The following is a 22485-nucleotide window of genomic DNA, read 5'->3' as shown; positions in this document are numbered from 1 at the left end:
TTCGGCCAAAACGTAAATGTGCAACGGGCGGCGAGAGGACATCGCAGAGCCGCAAAATTGTCAGTTGATGATGGCTTAAACTGAAATGGGAAAACAAAAATACAAAAATAGGGCTTGAAAAACAAGAGCAAACAAACAGGATCGGGCAATTGTTTACATGTAAATTACCTGGGAACAAACGGGCCAACGTTGAAATCCTTAATTAGCCGCTTTCCATTGGCATTTCATTGGGAATTCTGGGTAAAATAAAATACCAAGCATTCGTTTGACATGATTTCATCAAACTTCTTCAAATGCAGTCTGCTTTAGTTAAAGCTAAACAGATTAACTAACGTAAATAAAGCAGATTTTTAATAGCATGCCTGAAACTTTCTTTAACTAATTACAAATCGAAATCAGTTTTAATTTTTCATACTTTAAAACCATTCAATTTAAATACACTTTCGCTGCAATTTTAAAGCAGAAACTTTCCCTGAAGCTAATTCTCGCAAATGGATTTGCCCACACTAAAGTAGATGGGGAAAATCCAAAATGAATTTGCTTTTGCAAGTTGTAATGGAAAGTTTTGCATTCGGGCTTCAATCAAATTAATTTGTTTATTAGGAAGAGAGCTTGGAGCTCCTCTAACTCCAATACACGTCCGATTTTTGCCGCATTTTATTTGACTGTCTGTCTGGGTGAATGAATCATAATTTTTATGATTACGTATACGCCGCGTGGGCGGCCACTCATTCCATTATTTCGAGCGCAAATTGCTGTTGTTATTGTGGCAATTATTTTGCGGCGCAAGCACATTGAATGGGTGGGTGGCGGGTGAAAAGTTATTATTATTTTAACAATTTTCCAACTCTTTTGCGCTTGAACGGCGCCAGCGAAGGTCGCGTAATTCAAAAGCAATTTGTTGAAATTAAATTTGATTACGTTTATTGCGCGCCAGCTGCTCTGGTCGAAAAACTTTCATCACTTTTTCCACGGAGTTTCCCGTGGAAACTCTTCTTTAATCGCTTGGTAATTGCCCCAAATTGTACGACAGAGGGCGCCACGCAAATCACCGATCAAGCGAGCTTTTCCGTTTCGCATTTCCCACCCATTACCCATCCGCCCCATATTCCCCCACTGACAGTTGAAATTGGACAGCCGCACACGAGATAATTAAGTATTGTTTTGTCAAAAAAAATAAATTAAGTTTCAACTTGTCTCAGTTGAAAGAAATTAATGGTAGTTGCTTGAGCTGTGAACTGTAACTTGCTCTTTAAGAACTCGAAATATGTATTTTAACAAATTGTAAGCTTTAAATACACAACAATTTATAGAAAAATATACATTCTCGTATAAATACAAATATAACTAATGTACTAATGTACTAGTCCTTAAAAGCATGTGGCAAGGGCTCGTAACGCTGCTGAAGGCTCTCAACATAAGGATTGGCCTCATCGCTGGCGAATTCACGTTTATAGTCCATCATGGGATTATTTACCAATTCGGGCTTGTTAACTATAATTGATGGAAGTTCTTAGATTTTCGAAAAGACTTATCTTGTTTGGTACTTAACCTTGAAAATTGTCAAACATATCCACGTCGCGATGCTGACTAAAGTTATCTGTATCCACGTTGAAGTGATTGGCATCCCGATTTAATTGATCTGCATCCCGATTGAATTGATCTGCATCCAGACTGAAATGATTTTCATTCTGATTCAAGCGGTCTGACACCGTATTAAACTGATCTGCATCGAGATTAAAGTGATCAGCATTAAGCTTAAAATGATCTGGATAATCATGATCCATCCCACCCAGCTTGCGATCAAATTCTGACTTATAATCTTGGGCTAGAAAGTGATCAGCTTTGTTATCAAATACCGGTGCACCGGCTTGGTACTGTGACATATCAAAATCAAATAGAGGATCTTCGTGGACATACAAATCCCCTTCAAGTGACTTATATTTATCAACCTTATCTACTTTATGTTTATCCGGCCAAGTCAGAAAGGCCTTGAAAGCTAAACAAAATCTAAGATTTAAAAAAATAAATAAATAAATAGCATCCGATAAACTTACGATTCAGTGATCTATCGTAACGGCTTTGCTTGGCGTTCTTAATTCCATCCTCTGGACACTCGACTTCCTTCCTAGTTAAAGGAGTTCCATGAATCTGTTCACGATACGAGTCCAGCAGACCATGGCGATTCACACCAACTGTTGGGTTATTATAATCAATTGAATTATGGAATATCTAAACCTATGCACATATATATTCTGCTTACACGAAGGCTTACCCCAAACGCCGGCTAGGAAAAGCAAGAAAAGGATGAACAATGGCGTCCAAATGGGCAGTCCAAGAATCACTTTCCTCATGCTCTTTGGTTTCGTTTTTGAACAAATTTTAAAAATATATATTTGAATTATTTGTTCGATAGCTGAAAATAAACCTAGGGAACTGAGATATAAAAGGTGAAACTGTGAAAGGATATAAATTGGCCTGCTGAGTTTACTCCAATACATTTATATACATTCCATACACATGTACAAAGATACCATTTGGCGAACCCTAATTTAAAGACAATTAAAATTGGACATAACATATTTGACCAGACGCACCTGATCCTAAGGGAAATCTTGGGAAACTTTAGACAGCGCTCAGCTAATCCGTTACCGCTTAGATTTAACCATTATCACTTGTTCTCCGCTTTGTGGCGCTTTTGAGCTTTCTCGGCCACAATTTTGCCTTATGCGGCTGACCACCTTTAACCCCTCGATGCCCCCTGGCCAGACGAAGTTGCCAAAAAGTTAAAGTTTCCGTGGCTGCCAACAACAAAAGTTGCAACCCATCAAGTGCCACGCCCGCACACACATAGAGCCGCCCACTTGCGTAAACGTTTGCTAACAAGCTTGAAGGGAAAACTATGGGGAAAAAGCGAGGGGAAAATGGAAATTCGGATTCTGAGCGAAACCAACAAACATTTTTGGGCAGGGGGGTAGGTGGGAAAGTGGGTACCCCTAACTAAACACAAACGGATATGTGGATAGTTCCATCACCATCACCGCACACCCCTCTTCAATATTTTAAAACCCAAACAATTTTGCCAACAAATTCATCTAGCAAAAAAGCTGAGATGAGTAACAAAAAAGAATCGAAAGAAAAATTCTAAATGAAATGTTTGAGGTTTGCCAAAAATATTTTCAGCATTTCTATGTGTAAATAGTGAAAAATTGCTGCTTTTGTTAGCCAAAATAAACCGAAGTACTGGTATCTAAAGTTGTTGTCCGTTATGCCTCACCCCGCCGCACAGTCTTTCCCTTTATTAAAATGTCAAGCCATTGGGATTGGTGATGAAGTGAGTATTTGGCCAAGGGGTCGGAGATTTCAGCAATAAAACGGATTCTAACATTTGTCAGTTGTTGCTGTTGCTACTAGGTGGGCCATTAAATGCAGGAGATGCCAACAAAGGCCAAACTGGCTAAATGGCAAACGGAGGGGGCGACGCGGAGCACTCCTCTCCACCTGCCAGTTAAAAACATCTTAAAAGCTACTTTTAACCACAATTATGTAAATATTAACACAAACGAAACATAAGACAAAAGCACAACAGCCGCAACATAGGCAACCTCAATGGAACACATTCATATCCAGACATTCCCACGCACTCACCCCCTCTTTAAAGGGGTGAAGTCACGGTCTTGGAAAATACTGCTACTCACTGTCATAAAAAATATCAAAAGACCTAAAAAAAGTATTAAAAATGAATTTAACCAAACTGCATTCATATATTTTCTAGAATATTGCTTCAGTTTCTTTCTGTGACTTTACCACACGAAATCACTTCTCATCACTGAGCCTATGAACTTTCAGAGCCAGAACAACAGGATCAAGGTGGAAAAGTTGGAAAGTGGTAGGAGGTGGAAGCCCAGAAGCAACAAACGGGTGACACATCAAGCCTGCAAATGTCTGGAGTGTCGACAACACAACCATTAGCATCTGGATGAGTGCGAGATGTACCACCGCCCACACTTCTCAGCCGCCCATCTTCGCCCACTTTTTCCACCAGGTGTTGAAGTTAATGTCAGTCGAATGCGTGCGAGTGTGTGTCTGTGTTTGTGAAGGGGACATAATCCCCAAGATGAAGGCGGTGTTAATAAGCAAAAGGGGGGCGGAAAATGCGAAAAAGGTGTAAATTGTGGGCGGACAGGGCCGCCAGTTGGCTGCCATTATTATTGAAAACTGTTAGACATGACAGCAGGTCACGTTTTGTCAGGCCACGCCACTCAGTCATTCGCTCAGTCACTCATTCATTCAGTTAGTCCCTCCAGCCTGAACTACAGTCAATGAAATGAGCAAAAGAAATGCAAAAATGCACAGACGACAATCCGTTTTCATGGCTGATTTAACCGAGTTTGAGTTTGAGTTTGGGTTTGGGCTGGAAATGCCCCGACAGAAGCGAAGACCCAAGTTAAATCCAGGAACTGAGCTCCGGATTGGGATGGCAAACAGATCGAGAGGGCGATGGGATGGAACTCGTCTCAGCGGAGAACCGACAAACAAGTTAAGGGACTTAATCTGCTAAGATACAACTGCAAATACCCTTTGAATTATATGGTATTAAAGTCGTAATAGTTTATTGCATCTATAGGGCTGCTAATAAATATATTGTAAGATTATAAGTTGCACAAATTAAGTAAATAAAGTACTGTTTATAGTATGTTGTAAGATACTATACGTAATTGATTAATATTAAATTATTTTAAACTTTAAATGTGTAATTAAAGAAGATTCATTGATGAAAATTGCCATCTTCAAAAACATGTCATTTCTAGGAACCCACAATCCGCAACTTGTTGCCAAAGGCACAAGCCGAAAAGAGATGAAAATTATTTTATAGCATATACAAGGCGAAGAGAATGGAAAACCGAATTCACATTAAGCCAAAAAAGAGACGGGGAAAGTGGGCGGCAACAAGGGGCGGGCAGTGGATGGAACTAACGGAAGGTCCTTGTACAAATGCCAATCCAGTCACGGGTTCTAAAAATCAAAAATTTGAATTTCGATCACGTCTTCAATTACGTCGAATCGACGTGCATATAAATCAACTCTATAACAGGCCACACACACACACAGAGGAACACGCTCAGACAGTGAGTGGGCGGGCGGCGGTATATAGTGGGGCCTATGGGGGCGTGGCAGTCAGTCGTCAGTCAGTCAAATGCGGCTTTGTTGTTGCTCCACTTGCCCCTTATCCTCGTTGTTGCGTTGAGTTTTGTAAATCAAGTGGAAATGCCACAGAGAAAAAAAAACAAAGCACTGAGTTCGGTGAAAGCGGAAAACCCGGGCAGGAAAATGGAACTGGGAATGCGAACCACACCGATGATGATGACGATCCAGTGGAAAAGCACAACCAAGTCGAGGAGTCAAGAGTTGAAGTGCTGATGTGGCACAAGTGTGTGGGTGACTGTGTTTGTGTGTGCTACGCCGCCCCTTAACCCCGCCCCCTCGCTGAGCACTCATGCAAAGTGCAGTTGACATGCGGAAATTGTAGGTGTGGTCACGCCCACCGCCCTTCAAGGACACCAAATCGTGCATAAATAAATTGAATTATAAAAGTTGGCCACAAAAATGGGCATTCAATTCAAAAATCGCGTAGACAGTATAACATGAGAAAGTGTATTCCATTCAAGGTTCTGATAAATACATTGGTAATTAATTGAATCTACCTTTGGTGGCCAATCTCAATGATGGAGCTGGCTGAAAACGAAAGCTCCGGAAATTGTCAACCAAAATGGGGGAAAACTTTAAAAGCAGGCAATGCCTGTCAGACAGGCCGAATTATTTGGCATTAAAAATTGTAATTTCTGGCCAAGACATGCAATCGGGAACTTGTTGTTCAATTTCCCCCCATCACGCTGATTATCCTGACACCCTCACACACACACACACACACACACACATGACACTGCTGACATGTCCTGGTTGTTGTTGATGTTTGTCGGGAATTTGATTTGATTTCAGGCAACCAGGAACTGCAACTGCATCAGGAGTTGTCCTCGTCAATGTTGGCACTGCAACCTCCATTTCCAGCCCTTGCTGCTGCTCCTGCTCATGCTTATCCTCCCGTTTCTGATCCCGATCCATCGCATCCTGCCGCAGCTACTGCTCCTGCTTTGTGTCCTTCGGCTGATGCTCTGTGAAACGTCCTGGGCTGCCATTCGCTTGAAATTACTGACAACTGCTTCAAGCAGCGGCAAAGTTGAATTTGCATTGCCCCGAGCCTCGTGTGTGTTGGTGTGTGTGCTAGTGGCTGTAGGTGTGTGAGCGGGTGTCCTGCGAGTGTGTCCTGTGTCTGCGTAAGTGTCTGTGTGTGTGCGAGAGTTGTCAGTCATTGGCACAAGTGCCCCATCACGAGGGTGAGTCAACGAATTAGACAAGTCAGAAAAGCACTAAACTAATCATAGAAAACAAAAATACTTCTATGCTTTTGTTGAATCAAGCTCTCAAGCTGTATGTGGTTTGCATTACCTTAATATTATTTATAAAAAAAGAACACATAATTATATGTCAATTAACCAACCCTTTTAAATTCTAGACATTCATTTAGACTATAAAATTTCTTTTATAATTCTTTAGTTTACATAGTTTTACAATCCCGAAACCCCCTAATGTGAGTTTAAGAGAAGAAGACCCTGAAAAAAACAGCATCTTGCTACACATGCATGTGTCTGCAGTTTGGCCCTGGTTTTCCCCCGATTCCTTACCATTTCGTCCTTCCTTTGACGACAGTGCAGAATGTTAAAAAGGGGGGTGGGTGATGGAGGGAGGAGGCAGACTGTGTGACAGCTTTCTTGAAATGCACTTCACGTGCATTTGACTGCTTAAATAAATTTTGCTCATGGTAATAAATTCACTTAAACTCAAACTACCACTGCAAGGATGTGGGCCAGCCAAAAACCGCCCGCTCATATGCGAGGACAACGGGAATGCTGACGGCTTTATAAGACTTTTTGTTTAGACACTCATAAACATAATTGACGTCATAAAAACAGACAGCAGCAGCAGCAACAGCAACAGCGGCAGCATCAGCAGCGGCAGTAGCAACAACAATGACATAATGTCATGTAAATCTGTGCTGAGATTCCGTATGGGTGTGGGGTATCCCCCATTTTGGCCCGGCTTTTCCTCTGTCGCTGTGGTAAGTGAAAATCATTAGTTTCAAGTCCACACAAAAGCCGAGGCATTTGTTTTGTTTGAGCTGCTTTAAAATGAAATGCCTCTCATGTTTTATATGGCCGAAAAGGACCTGCTTTCCCGTGCCTCTTCATATGTATATGTATTGTATATACACACCAGTATACCCCATTTCTATCTCGGGCAAAGCGGCCTGCATTTTTTGTATAAATTCTAACAAATTGTCTACACTTCCGACCAAACTGCGCTCTCTCATAGAAAAGCCCCTCTCGACCGCCGCCCCCGTTTTAGCCCACTGTGTCTAACCTAGTCCCGCTTGGCTCTCCATAAATCAAAAAGTGCTTGGCTACAGTTTTACAGTTTGTGCATTTGCTTTGTGTCCTATCTGCCCCCTCTCCACATACTCCATGAACCTCACCCCCTGCCCCGCCACTGTTCTCCTTTCTTTACATTTTTTATGAACTCCACATTAGTTGGTTGGCTGGCGGGCGAGGGGGGTTGGTTGGGGGAAATTGAAGGGTGGCCTAAGGTTTGGGGGGTAATGGTCCACATGCTTGGCATGCCGCACTTTTGTGCGTCGTCAACTCTCGCAGTTTAACATATTAAAAGTAAAGTGAAGTGGGCACACTGACAGAAAAGTTGCACTTAAGCAAAATGGATACACTTTAAAATATATAGCGGAAATGGACAAACTGAATAGCATATAAAGTAATGCTAACAAATAGCACACCTTGAAAATTAGATATCGAAATCAATCGTTCGATTTTTCAAGTGCATCGGGCTACTTCTGGAAAAATCCGACAATAAGCTGGAGAAAGGGAGCAGAAGAATGTGATTTCGAAGGAGGAGCACAAGTCCTTCTATTGTTGCCAGCCTGATGCCATTCATTATTCACCATTGGCAAGTCCTCGTGTGGAATGTCCTTTGTACCACTAGGCGAGATAAGTCCCCATTCCACAGTTCAATCCACAGTCTGCACTTCCTGTTGCATAGCCATGCAATAATTAACGAAGGGGACTGGAACTTCGTTTTGGGCTGAAAAGAGGGGTTAAAGTTAAGCTTAAATGCGATGAGAGCCTTTGAAATATAATACCGTTATTTACACATCACTTCATTGAGCGCGCAATTTTTTAAGCAAACAAGTGACAAGGGAGAAAGAGGATCTTATCGTCTCGGCTCGTTTATCAAGCTCATTAGTCGCTGTCGCATCTTCGTCCTCGTTCCGTCCTTGTTTTCCTCCTCCGTTGTTGGCCGTTTGCGAGAAATTATTGAACAGCATCGAAAACATTTTAAGCGAGTCCTTCGGCACACCGAAGTGGCCACCAAGGAGACGCTTTTCCGACCGAGTTTACACCCCCTTCGAAGACACTTTTATGCTTATTAATGACACTACATGCAATTTATGTCGGTAGTTAAAACGCCGCGCAGATAAATGGACGCAATGTGCAATGTCCTCCAAGGATTCGGGCACATCACTCGCGAAGGAAATCAGCTTAAAGGGATCAAGCTCTGCCTAATTACAAATGAAAGAAAAGAACTTCAGACCAATATTGATGAGCCGAAAAACGATATAAATGAGAAATATTTAAAAAGCAATTCAGTTAAAGAACAACTAAAAAGCATATCAAAGATCACTTTAGCCATTTAAACGCACTGGCTGACGGCCAATTTAATTACTTAAGCTCATTAAGGCTCATTACCCTCAAGTTCGACTGCTTGAAGCAGTTAAGCAGTTGAGTTGAATTAGCTAGCTGCAGCTTACAGGTGAACGATATAGCACACAGGCAAGGAGATAAAAACCCAACCCGAAATGGGTTAACCCGCAAGGCGAGGCTTAACCCCTCTCCCCTCCCCACTGAGCAATGCCCTGCTCGCTTTTCCTTCGAGGAATTTTCCCCTTCCTCTCCACCTAAACTCTACCACTCCTCTCTAAACTTTTGCACAAAAGGCAAGCCCTCAATGGATATATCCCCGGAGCCCTTAACACCCTACTGCCCCCTGTGGACTACAACTTTTTGACTTTGTGCGCCTTTTGCGGCTGTTGTAGCTGCGAAAATTTATGGCCAATTCAATAAACGATTTTATTACATGCGCACGTTGTGTTAACAATGTTATTATTATTGGCGCCCAGTTCCGAAAAAGGGTTGCGAATGGAAGGCCCCGGGGCGATGCAGTGAATTGGTTCCTGGGCGACGAGCGGGTTAAGCGGTGTAAGCGTAAGCCAATTATTATGAAAATTAATTTATTTTCTATCGGTAATATGAGGCCAGAGCCAAAATGGCAGCTACCTTTCGATGGCGAGAAGAGCAGGGGGGCCAAAGGACGAGCCTGGAGCTGGTTCTTATCGCAAACTGGCCAGCAGCCAGCAGGAGAGCTTCCATTGCATTACCCCCCTGAAAGAGCCCTATTTGGCCCCTGGCCACTTATCCACCGAAATTGCAGTCCAAGCCCACTGCTTTCCTGCATTTCCAAATGCTTTTACTTTGTTTACTTCCCCACGCAATTGTTGTTGCCCAACTGCACTGGGATCAATTCGAGCTATAATTAGTTGATAAAAAAGTCAGAAGTATCTTTTGGATTTTCAAGTCTTCCTAGGCTTTCTCTTATAAGAACTTTTGGTAATGGAGATAATTCTCTGGGTATATACTCAAATATTTAATTAGCTATTATTTGACCATCGTCCCACTGTGCGACCCACTGTCTGTCAACGGTTTGCGCTTTTGTTTGCCCAATACACAAAAGACCAACGCTCACATACTTTCACACAGACACAACGCGCGCGTTTGTGTGTGTGAAACCTTATTTTCTGCAAACGCATTGTGCTTGTATCCGTGTGTGCTTGTGTGTGTGCAAGCACAAAGAATTCATAGAAGGCGCACTCATGTGCAACCCAACAAGGCAACAAAAGTCTCATTACTTTTACTTGGCAAATAATGAAGCTAACAACAAAACAGCCACACACACACTCACATACACTTGCCAGCATATGTCGCTCTCAATGTGTGCGTATGTGTGTGTCAATTTGACAATTGACTTTGGCTTACTAACACACACTCATATGCCTGGATGCGAATTCACGCTTCATTCATGAGGGCAGCAATTTGGATTTCGTGGTCTGGGAAATTTGCACAAGTAGATGTATCACCGAATAAGAAAAAATTTCCCCCTTTACTCGCTTCTTTTTAATTAAATTGTTTTGTGCGGTCTTATGTATTTTTTTTCATTCATTTATTAGTTACTGAATTGAATTCATTTTTTCATTAACTATAAATTGAAATGTATGTACATTCTGAGTGTTTCCCAAACTCTCTTTCTCTCCCTCTTTCTTGACTTTACCCTTTTTGATAAATAACTTGACTGAGTTTAGTTAATGGCGCCACAAGACATTTGCACAATCATTTTGCCCAATCATGCTGGCACTCAATTTAATTGATTTTAAAGTTTCACCAGAAGCGAGCGTAGAGTTTTCGGTTGAGATGGTGGCAAACACAATGGCAAACGGACCTGCAGCGAAACAGATGTGTAACAGGTTGACCCACCTGGCCGAAAACCATCCACTCTATGCCGAGTAGACCACATAGAAAGGCACCGACCTCACCCCGAAAAAAGCCATAGAACACAAGCGCTGAACAAAAAAAAAAAAAAAAAATTAATAACAAAAACGAAACTCAGCAACAACACAACGCGTCGCAAAGCTCTTGAAACTTTTGCAGGGGCGTGCGGAAAGGGGGCTTCAGCTCACTGGAGTTCGGTTCGGTCAGGCGGCTTTTGAGTGCTTTCCACCTGAGCACAAACTTAAGTGGCGAAACTTGATTAAAACCGCACACTCACACACACACACACACAGACGCACAGAAGCACACTGTAGGAGCCAGGGGCGTAGGGCGGGGTCCAAGCCAAAAACCCGAATCGGGCTAAAAGTTTGTGATACGGCTAAGGACAGGTCGGGGATTTAGTTGCGGTTATCCACTCCACTGACGGAAAGTCAAAGTTGCACACATTTCATTCCACACTCCAGCCAAAAATAAAGGCCACTCAGAAATAACGTAGAATAGTTAGTGTATTCAAGCCCTTTCGAAGTGATTTAAGTCGGTTTTAAACTGCTGTGTTTTCGATAATTCTAAAGAGAATGCTCTTATAAGCAGCACAATAATAAATTCTTGACCAAGTTTTAAATCTTTCGTAATCATTTGACGTTGCCTTTATTTATTACCATCGTACTTCAAAAGACGCCTACCAATTTCTGTTGGCAGCAGAATCATTTTCAGGACTCAGGTCCATTTTCCGATTATGTTGTTTTTCCTCGAACGGCAGATCCAATGCGTATTCCTGTTGCTGTCTTAGCAAATGGTGAATTCCCGGATAGTCCACAAAGATGGGTGCGTACCTGCCGAAGGAATCCTGTTCAATATTAATGAGGAATCCATTGTCAACTACTGGGATGTCTTCGGAAAGCCGTTGGTTGTGTCTTAACGGTGGCAAGTAGGCATTTCCTGGCAATTCCGCCGAGAAACAACAGACTGCAACCAAAAGGATTAGAATCAGGATCAAAGAATGTCTCAGCATCTTAGTGTCTTCGTCGTTGAGCTTCAACTGTGCTAATACCCAAATTGCAGTCCTCTTTTATGCGAAAAAAATCAAGGCCAAATGAAATGCACTTTTATATATTCACTTGCAGTCTGTCAGACCTTGTGCTGAAATTAGTATTTGGACCTAGTTTTAAACTGTTTAAAATTCACTTTGTGAGGAAATTCGTATTTTGGCTCTTCATTAGACATAATCGTATGCTGATCCTGATCTTCAGCGGCGCGGCAAACCTTCGCTTTTGGCTCGTTATCTTGCATAAATTTCCCGATATTTTGGGTCCCACTGTAGATACTGGTTTTGTGGCTCTTATACCAAAAATATGGGAACAAAAACCGACGCATCTCCGACCATCGAATGTCGGATTTTTGCGACGCATGCGCCTTGGGCGGCAGAATATCTGACGAATTACAGCGTTTCCCGCCAAACTCGATGATGGAGGGCATCAGGGCATCCATCTGGCGACGGCTTTGTTTACCTTTGTTATCAGATCTTATCACACGGCGTCTCACCGGTATCCACTGGGTGTGAAGTGGCCGCCCATTGGTTGGATATGTTTCTCTAATAAGGCAAATGGTATCTACCCGCCCACTCCCATCCCACTCCACTTCACAACAATTAAATGCAATTAACACGGGGCCAGGTAAATCTCATCATTCGAGCACAAACTTTTGTTTTGTTTGTCGATTGGCAAGAACAAGTCTGCTAAGCCCCAAAACGCATAATTACGAGTTAGTTTTGCAGCAGCAACAACAGACTGTGATAACTGGAAGCCGGTAAATGTTGAACAACAAAACAGGAAAGCCTATTCCAAATTGGTAGGGTAACGAACTAGTCATTATAAACATGGGTCCGTCATAAAGGATATATTGCTCAAATTCTTTATGCACAACTGAATGTCAAAATGTCAACAATTATATGTGCAATTTTTTAAAGAAAGCAAAAGACTGTTAACCCTTACAAGTTCTGCAAAAAATCACTGCGGCTTTTATGATAAAATGGTTTTAAAAGACCTTGGTTATTATATTTCTTTTAGTATTTTTTAACCTAAATACGGTAGAGTATGCTGACAGTGACTTATGACCTTGTAATTGAATTCTATATGCTGACAACATTTGTTGCTTGCAGGCACTTTTAGGGACGAAAGGGGTTAGGGTGGGCGGCGTCCACGCCCACTCCTGATGTGGCCTGCAACACTTCCGGCATTTAAGCAAACAAAATATGTAGCAACAAGGAAAGCACACGGCTGCAACCAGCCAGAGCGCATTTGTGTTCCATTTGGGAACCTGTGTGCCCTTCAGCCCCCAAAAACGCTCATAGTATTCCGCTTTAGCCGCCTTTAATTAAAAAATTTAGAAATTCTTCTTGAAATTTAATGTGAGCTTTATTTAATGTTATATTTTTCATTTTCAACAATAAGTTATACTAAAATGACCTAGAATATGAAATAAGATAATTTTTACAATACAAATTTCTTTATCAATTTACCATTTTCAGATTATATCTTAAATATTTGAAATAACTTTTCAGTGCTATTAACTGGACCGCTGGTGTACGTACATATGTTTTACCCCTTTTATGCTGCCACATGTGTAGGCAGAAAATGCGGCCATGTAGGCTAATGAGTTCGTTCTATGTCGGACGTGTCTTGTTTTTGTCCTATTATTTTTTTTGTACCTCCCAAAAACCTCCTCTTGATTTTGTTGCCTTGTTGCTGTTGTTGCTCTTTATATGCCGGCTAACGAGGACTTTCCATTGTCTTCTGATGCCACAACCAAAATGCCAGCGGCAGTTCAACAACTGGCTACCCATATGGCGATTTGAGGACTTAGATTTGAGAATGGAAATTTTAGACTAGATAGAACAGGTAAGTAGAAACATGTGTATTTGTATTTTTTTTTAATTAATAAAAAAAAAGATTTATAAATATACTTATATTCCTATTTTTAAGTATAAGACATCAACTACTCAAAGATTCTCCTCAGCCAGACAATCCGTTGGCTGAGAAGTTCCAGGATAAAAGCAACAACAGCTGCGGACAGCCAAATCGAGGAAACATAGTAAAGACCACAGAAGGAATCCAAGGGAATGGGTGACACCTCATAGTCCTCCTCAAAGGGTTTCCTGTACTGACTGGCATCGAATTCGCGCACAAAATATCCAATAATGCCGGCCGACAGGAGCTGTTTGATTTTCCGATCGAAGGCGAACTTTAGCAGCGAATGGCGGCGCAAGTAGATGACCATTTGGTAGAGGAAGATGTGCTCCTTGATGTGGGTCAATCGACTGGTGCTCCAGTGCATCATATTGTAGTACGCCATGGTGGCGATCAGTGAGGTAGTCGTAAATTTGCCCTCCTTACCTAATCCTTGGATATAATCGAAACGATCCTTGGAACCATTTCTGGTTAGGACAGTCAACTCGCGCGGGTAGTAGTCGAGATACTCCTGGTTAATCAGTGTATAGTTAGACCGGATTAACTCTGATATTTCCGTGGGAAGCGGTTTATGATACGGCAATCGAAAGGAGTCGAATAGCTTGCCCTGGTAAACGACTCGCAAAACCAGGACCAAAAGCAACCAGCCAGCATACAAGATGCGCACTCGACCACTTCTCGGCAGCCTCCTGGCCTCCAAGGGGTTTCCCATAAGCGTGGTGAGCACTTGTAGGGCATGCCTAGCCAAATCCGATCGTCCGCACACGAGTCGATTTCGCATCCAGAGTACTAAGACCACCAGCAAACTGGAAACCACTAGTGCTAGCCAAACAATGACAGTAAACGGAACCGCCAACTGGGCCACTGCTCCAAACTGAGAACTCATGTGCATAATGAAGACCAGTGAGCTCTGATGGTAGGAGCTCGTGAAGGAGAAGTGCGATCGATGCTGATGCGAACCACTCATGGCACCGATCAGTATGGATGAGTTGCTAAATATCACCTGGTCGAAGCAGCCACTGCAATCATCCTTGATGTCGTGAGACAGGCATTTATCGCACGGTTCCTCGAGAAGAATGCGAAAGTGAAAGATGCTCGCCAGCAACTTAATGAGCTCTCCGTCGATACCAGTTAGTCGCCAGGTCTGTGCCCTTTCCTCGGGATCACTTGAGTTGCCGATGAAGGACACGAATGGTGCCAGTGGATACCAACTGACCTGCAGTGGACATCCGGAAAGACTGAGGCCCCGGTTAAAGGACCTGGCCTCGTGACCATGCCGAAATAATCCATTTTCATAGATATCTATTAACTCTAGACTTACGCTGAGATCGCAGTCCATATTTAACAAACTATAGGCGTAGACCAGGACCACTCCGTCTCTCTTCTCGGTTATCAAAATCACATTTGAAGTGTGAAATCTGACACAGGTCCTAGATATATCCCTCAGCACCTCAAGTCTCTCAGCTCGTGAGGACATGCGACGTGTCAACAGGATGAGAAAGTTGAATTCCCGCGTGGAGTGGAAATCCGTAAAGTGGAAACCCAGTGTGTTAAATGCCTCTGCGGAATTGACCAGAAAGACCACGAAGCTGGCTGGAACTTCGGCAGGTGGTTTCTGGAACGTCCTCAAAGCCATCTCTGAACCCACCGATCTGAGGATTATGTTCATTAGCTGCTCCTGCCGGTCATCCCGGTGCTCAGCATCTTGCGTTAGATCCATCACGGCCAAAGTGCTCTGCGAGGGACTAACCTGCTCGGCCAGAATTTCCAAGGCAGCTGCCACCAGGGGTGTCATCACTTCCGGTTGCGGCGGATGCAGTGCACCCATTGCCAGGGATCGAAGTCCCATCAGGAGCCACAGATAGTGAAACATTTGAAACGAAACTGTTGCGAGTTCACAAGTAAATGCGCTGTCTAATTTCCCTAATGGTGAGCTTTTCAGTTCAACTTAATCGCCACTGCTCCATGTTTCATTAATGTTAAGTTAGCCACTTTGGCCTCGATCCAATCTTATCCTATCGCCCCATCCAATTAGCTTAATGTTAAGGGTTTAATAACATTTGTATAAGCGAGACTGATTACTGATGATAACTACTTTTTTTTTTAACTTTAAAATGTAATATTTCAGAGTTGCTTGCGTTTTTTACGCATTGAGTGCTTGGTAATCAAGCAGCAGCAATCATCGCAAGAGTGGCCGCAATCCCGAGAACAGTGTAAAACGCAATGCAAGTGCAAACCAAAAGCCAATTCAACTGTTTTTCTCCTTTTGACCACAAGTGCGGGGTTGGGGCTGAGCAAAGGATAAGGATAAGGGGTATTCCCCTGGCTAGGACCAGTTTTTATTTATCTTTGTGGAAAGTAGTTACCGCACTGGACCCACTGAGAATGCAAAGCAAATGCAGCATACATATCTCTGTGGCTTGTTAGTCCAAGCGAAAGGAGGCGCTGCCACGCCCCCCTCTGTCCACACTTCACGCCCATCTGGCGCGCATAAAAATTAAAAATTTCATTAAATTCACAAAAATGCTTGAAGTGGAAAAATGTAATATCCTTTGGGCACAAAGGATGTGCATATAAATGCAAATGCGGTACTGTTGCCCGGGTAAAAACGAAGCGATATGTCCGAAACGCCCACTCAACGCCGGAGCCACGCCCCCCACCGCAACAGCACCAGCTGCATGCATGAATGCACACGGTGCACAGCGAGAAAATGTGGCTCGTTAAAATATACTTGCATTTACTCTTTAGTTATAAATATTTTTGATTTATAAATAATATTCATACCTTTTGTTACAAATACATTAATATTTAATTTAAAGAATCCTGCAAAGAGATTTAATTAATTTTAACAGTGCCCTTGAGAGCCAGGCAACTTTTCACATGCTCGCTTATCTCCGCCTAACCCCCCTTTGCGCCCGCTTCCACCACGCCCCCCGCCCATTACCTATGTATGCAATTAGTGGGCGACTTTTATAAACAAAGCGATAAAGAACCGGGTAAAAGGGAAAAGAATATGAGATGCAAAACGATATTTAAGAAAATCCCGGCTTGCAGAGTCCTTCTGGAAAGCCACATGGCTCGAGTGACTCTCGAGGAAAAACTTTGCAGCTTTTCATTTGCCTAATAAGACGTCATCAGATTGGGCCAATCGAGGGGAAAGTGTGGAAAGTTGGGATTGGGGGAAGGCGTAAGGAGCAAAGAGCACGGACCATATGCCAGGCAAGCGACAAAAGTTCGAAAATTAAAAGTTTTCCAAAAAGTATGCAAAAGTCACTAGAGAAAAGGAGTGCTGAAGTGGATGGAAAATGGAAAATGTTGGGGGTAAGAGTTTGTGGTGGTAAAGCAGCTGCGGAAAACTGCACATACACATATACGAGTATACTCGTATGTGTGAGCATGTTTTGTGAACTGTAATTATGATGCTTGTTAGCAGTTATTCCCCATTTTCGTGCCTCATTTCCGCAGCAGCATTTTTTAGGCTCCAAACAAAGTTGATTTGAGATAACCTCTTTTAATATCTATTATTCTGTTTCAAGCCCATAACACGATTAGGGCAAACAAAAAATCCCAATCATGGGTCCAATTAAATTACTGCCCAAGGGCAAAAAACAAGACACAACCCCTTTTCCTTACCCCAGCCACAGTTTCTTCCTTAAGTTTGGCGAAAGTTCAGGCTTGGTCTGCGCATAAATTAAAAATGACAAGGATATGCCAGGACGGGTGGGAGGATTGGCATCGTGTAACCAAGAAGGCAACAAGTTGCAACTTAACGTTGCCCACATCTTGCTCCCCCGCAACCACTCCCCTTAAAACCCCTTGATGGCATATGAAACATGAGCACCCCCCCATCCCCCACCACCGAGAAATTCTACAAATTCAGCGAAAAGTATTTTCCACCTTTAAACATGGATGTGAAGGTGAGGCTGGAAAAAAAGAGGGAAATGATTTATGAATGCAAAAACTTTTCGGACCAACTTTGTACGGCCGTTTTGCCTTTGTGTGTGTGTGAGTGGGAAAATCCTCATGTTACATATGGGAGAGAGTGAGGTAGCGGAGGAGTGAGGGAGATAGAGACACGACCGTTCGCTTAATGGAATTATAAAAATGTTAACTTCAGCAGAAATTCAAACAGCGCCACACTCTATTCTTCACCCCCCGCTCGGCCCCATCCTTAACCCATTCCAGTTCCTTTCATGTGTTCGACATGTGTGGGCAACTAACCTTTACCCCATTTTCCTCCCACGAACTCAGTTATAATTTTGTTTAACATTTAAAGTGGCTTTGTTTGTGAACCTTTGGAAAAAATAAAAATAAAATTGTGCACCGCAAACGATTGAAAATATTTGTATAGACACGAAATTAAAAACAAAGCAAGATGGGGCAAACGAGAAAGAAAAAAAACCACCCAAAGAAGTGGAAACATTTCAACGTCAGCAGCAGGCGGCCTTTGGCTAACAGGCTAATACATATCAGATATATACATATATATATAAAGATATAGATATAGATATAGATGGATAGATGAGCAGGCATACACAGACATATGGGTATTTGTGGCTAGGCCAATCCAATATACTTTTCAAAGCAAACACGAACACAACTTGAGGCTGCCACAAGGCCCAAAGAAGAAGAAGATGGCAAGGGCTGACACTTGAACCCACAGCCGGGAAAACACCACCCACATAAGCATCCATCCAAGCACCCACCGCCCCCCTGCAATAGCAGCAGTCAGCCAATTTCAAGCCAAGTCCTGGAAATGGACCAACTTGTAGTCCTGCAGCTGCACTTGAAAATACTTAGGCAATAATTTCATTTCAAGTTGTATGTTAAGATATATGAAACTGCATTCAAGTTGCCAAAGCTAATTATAAATGGCTTAACTAATATATTTTCAGTTCATGGACTCATTTACTCACCAGAAATAATACGGCAGTATTCAGTATATTTCTCCCAGTGCATCCGCTACTCCTGATGATGTGTCTTATCTTGTCCTGCAGTGGCTGAGCGATGCCAGCGCATCCTGGAAGCTTTTTATCTTGGCGTCATGTTGATGTTTGTCGGAAACTTGATTATTTTCATCTCGCTTTTTTTCGCCAACGACAACGCCAGCACACATGTCGAGGAACCGCCGGCCCATGTTGCTCCCACTCGGAAGATGTTTTGGATGCTGGGCCCGCGGCAGACAAACAGGAAAGCAGCGGACTGGGATTAGCTTCACTCGACTCCAGCCACCCAAAAAAAAAAAAATAATTCCGGGAAAAGTATAGAAAGATGTATGTACGTACGTACGTATACGTTTGTGGCCAAATATTAAAAATAAAGACTTTTTTCCCGATGTAAATGCACCTTTAACTCGGCACACGGGGCCACAAGGACTCGGTTACAGGTTGTGTTCGTTTTTTTTATCCTTATATTTGTTGCTGCCGTTGTTGTTGACAAACAAGGAGCGCATAAGTAGAATAAGTTGTAATAAGAGCAGTTAACAACATGAGTGAAGTCAAGGCGAGCGCACAGCGGGCAGAAAGCCAAGACACCTGAACGTCACGGAACGAACGTGGCTACAGTGGGGATACCACATGAAGAACCCGCCCATAAATGAGCCATACATTCGAAGGTCCCCTTACTATGGGTTCCACTTACTATAATATATGATGCATTAAATTAAGTGAATACAAAGTGACTATAAGCCAATCATTTAAAAGTCATTAGGGCAGGCTTCACTGTATGGATAGGGCACGGGCGGCCACGCTCCTGACAACTGACAACTCCTTTAAAATGTAGTTACTGTTGTTATTATTCAACCTTAATGAACTTAACAAGCTCGCACAGCGACGGGCCGAAGGACGAAGGACGAGGCGGCAGAAGGACGACTGTTGGACACAGGACTCCTGCCCACCGCCCACCGCCCCCCTCTCACACACACACACACACCCACACACATACACTTACATACACCCACAGTCAGACAGACAGACAAACGAACAAGTCAAACAAAGGGGTGGTAAAATGGGTGGCTCTGGATGGTTTTGGGTGGTATTTGGCTGGTAAGTACGTATGTTGCATGTTGCTTTCGGGGCACATACGCCCATCGTGTGTGCCATGTTCATGTCGCAAGAAATTTCCCAGCTCTCAATGGCGCAGGGTCACGTAACTCAAATAAAGCGCCAAAGCCACCAGCCGCAAAAAAAGGAAAACTTAAAAAAAAAAATCGAAGACAAAGAAAGAAGCCGGCTCCTTGTGCATTTTGGCTATGCCGAAAGTGAGCAGAAATTAAAAATGTTTTACAAATATTGAGAGAACGCGGCCAGAGCTCAAGAAGCCGCTCAACAGGATTCGATTTCAATTTCCATTTAGGGAAAAATTGCAAATCAAGTGATACTATGACTGAAATCATTTCAGGGCAATACAAGTTGTTGCCTTATTTAACAATCGTCAGTTTTCTAATGTTGTTCGAAAAAGTATTTATTCACTAAACAAAATAGGTAACTAGTAATTTGCAAACATTTTTCATAATGGAAGTGATCTTAAGGTTATATTTATTAGACATTTACATAAACTGAAATTTTGGTTACGGAAGAAATTTTTTTAATAATGACCCAATAAGATTTTTTCTTAGATACAAATTAACTGCATATCTTTTCTTTCTCTTTCTCTAAGGCATATCTGCCTTACTGTTCAATATAACATAAACAAATAACTCCGTCCGCAATGCCCTAACAACTGTTCCCAGTATTTTGAGTCTTATACGCAATATTGCTGCTTAAAAACGAGCTGCCTTCGTGGCAAAACCAGCAGTCGCTGGCTGGCACTCAAAGTTGCCGGTTGCGTTTTCATTTCGAGTAAAGCAGGGCTTGAAAAATATTTAAAAGAAATATGCGACATTTCATTAAAATTTGGGTACGAAAACCAAAAAAATATATAAAACATTCTTTATAAAATATTATACGATTTTAGAAAATATAATAATATGTAAATTTATATGCAACTTAATAATTTAAATTAACTTAGATTCAAAACAAATACTTTTCCTCTACGAAAGTAAATTAAATGATATGTTTTTGTATTCAACATAATTAACATCATTAATGTTTCGTATGTACAAATACCACTATTAGTTAAATGACCACTTCATTAAAGAGACATTCCTTTTCCATAATGATCAAAATTCCATTAGCAACATCTAGCATTTCCCAATTTTATGGCCTTCAGGTATGGATATACAATATACAATAATTTCAATCGACTCAAAAACGAACTCCATCAGACTTGATTATTTATTAACGCAGCTTGAGCTCGAATTGAGCCAGGGTGTTGTGAATTGTGGTGGGAGTACTCTGGATTTCTCGGTTCACATTTCAATTTCATTTAGTATGCCCGTTCCAGTTTTTGCCATGGCTGCAAATGCAACTGCAACTGCAATTGCAACAGCAACGGCAATCGCATTGAGTTTTATGGCCGCGAGCCATTTTAGTGTTATTAAATTTATTTATTGAAAACGGCGCACGGTCCCCGATCGAAAGGTTTTATGTTTAGGTCATCGATATGCAAATTGATTGACAAAAACACTCTAGTTAACAGCGCACAACCTAGCAGTTTTATTTATTGGATGCTGGGCGAAGGCGACTGCGAAGGTCCTCGTCCATTTGACATAATTAATTGTGGCACGAACAATTACGGGGCGAGACACCGAGACACCCAGCACAATAAGGATATACATTTTAATTAAAGCACCTCGAGCAACTAATTACATTGCCAGAATGCCGGAGTGGTGTGAGTGTGTGGATGGCGTGCTGTGTGCGTGTGGGGCCTGTTCGCTGCGGTGGCCGAAATGTCCTTGAGCACCTTTATCTGTGTGCGGTTGTCCGCAGATTATTGTGTGTGAGTGTGTGTATGTGTGTTAGGGAAAGTGAGTGCGCCACTTGATTCATGGGCTGGCAAATTGAATGCAAAAATTCTTAGCATACTTTTCAACGCGCCGCAACACTCGAGATGCCACAAAAGGGTTAAGAACGCGGTTTCGTCCTTGGCGTTCAAGGGGATTATCAATCGATGGGGAGACACACTAGGGGAAACGCATTTCGGTGCTTCATTAGTATGTTAATTCGATGGGGTGAATATAAATAAAAGGTTATTCCAGAAATAGGCACTTAAATAATATTCAGCCTAGTTTATAAATACCGAATTCCATGTTTGTATAGAACAATTGCTGATGGCAACAATTTAGCACCTTCTGCCGCCTCGCCGAATAATCGCAGTCTATCATCGCCGTCGAATAAAAAACAACTTCCCGAAAACTTTCAGTTACTCAGTCTGTCAGTTCATCAGTCTGCCTTCGGTGCATGTGTTTGTGGCTATGTGTGTGCCGGAGTCAGACAGTGTCAGACATAAATAAAATGCAAGACGGCAGGCGGCAGTCGGAGGCACGACGCTGACAGGTTAATGTCAAATCGCCCAGCCAAAACCGAAAAGCCAACGGAAAAAAAAGGCTAAGGAAAAACACTAAAGAGTGGGAGGTTGCCTAAATACCGACAATCTAAATACCCACTTATTAAAATTCGTAAAAATTTACACATATTTTCTTTAGCATAAAAGCAAATGTTTGTCATTACAGCAGGAACAGGTATACAATTTAAATGCTTTTTAAAATATAAATGCTTAATGACTTATACCCAAAAATGACTTTATTTACAGGGTAAGGAAGCAAAGCAAACCCAAAAGGGTGGCGGGTGATAAGTGAGGAAAATGACAAAAAAAAACACACAAAAAACAAAGCGCCAAAGTTTTTTTCGTCA

At 42.2% G+C, this 22485-nt stretch overlaps 3 protein-coding genes across 4 annotated transcripts; all 3 read right to left on the bottom strand.

The window, feature by feature from the left end:
• Window positions 1-1293: 1293 nt before the first annotated feature.
• LOC6725383 lies at window positions 1294-2439 on the bottom strand. Of its 2 annotated transcripts, none has more exons than XM_016173580.3 (4): window positions 2276-2439; window positions 2058-2195; window positions 1553-1999; window positions 1294-1494 (listed from the first exon to the last, which is right to left on the bottom strand). In XM_016173580.3, exons 1-4 carry the CDS (start codon window positions 2352-2354, stop codon window positions 1364-1366), a joined length of 795 nt encoding a protein of 264 aa, XP_016038439.1. In that variant the 5' UTR covers window positions 2355-2439; the 3' UTR covers window positions 1294-1363. The 2 variants fall into 2 exon arrangements, with proteins under 2 accessions (XP_016038439.1, XP_016038440.1); XM_016173581.3 differs by having other exon boundaries at window positions 2264-2438.
• Window positions 2440-11342: 8903 nt separating this feature from the next.
• Window positions 11343-11913, bottom strand: LOC6725382. The gene has a single exon (XM_002106363.4). The coding sequence runs from the start codon at window positions 11737-11739 to the stop codon at window positions 11407-11409; it is 333 nt and encodes a 110-aa protein (XP_002106399.2). The 5' UTR covers window positions 11740-11913; the 3' UTR covers window positions 11343-11406.
• A 1808-nt stretch (window positions 11914-13721) lies between these two features.
• Window positions 13722-15639, bottom strand: LOC6725380. Its single transcript, XM_002106361.3, has one exon. It carries the CDS (start codon window positions 15564-15566, stop codon window positions 13722-13724), a length of 1845 nt encoding a protein of 614 aa, XP_002106397.2. The 5' UTR covers window positions 15567-15639.
• Window positions 15640-22485: the final 6846 nt, after the last annotated feature.

This window comes from Drosophila simulans, chromosome X, assembly GCF_016746395.2.
Source record: "Drosophila simulans strain w501 chromosome X, Prin_Dsim_3.1, whole genome shotgun sequence".
Taxonomy (NCBI): domain Eukaryota; kingdom Metazoa; phylum Arthropoda; class Insecta; order Diptera; family Drosophilidae; genus Drosophila; species Drosophila simulans.
The sequence above is the reverse complement of the archived record's forward strand: the minus strand, read 5'-3'. Positions and strand labels throughout refer to the sequence as shown.

Excerpts from the sequence above, each read along its gene's own strand:
- LOC6725383 (XM_016173581.3), bottom strand. The coding sequence starts at position 2,354 with ATGAGGAAAGTGATTCTTGGACTGCCCATTTGGACGCCATTGTTCATC. Across the intron at positions 2,196-2,263 it reads CGTTTGGGGTAAGCCTTCGT|TTGGTGTGAATCGCCATGGT; the intron begins GTAAGCAGAATA and ends ATAACCCAACAG. Across the intron at positions 2,000-2,057 it reads TTACGATAGATCACTGAATC|CTTTCAAGGCCTTTCTGACT; the intron begins GTAAGTTTATCG and ends GATTTTGTTTAG.
- LOC6725382 (XM_002106363.4), bottom strand. The coding sequence starts at position 11,739 with ATGCTGAGACATTCTTTGATCCTGATTCTAATCCTTTTGGTTGCAGTC.
- LOC6725380 (XM_002106361.3), bottom strand. The coding sequence starts at position 15,566 with ATGTTTCACTATCTGTGGCTCCTGATGGGACTTCGATCCCTGGCAATG.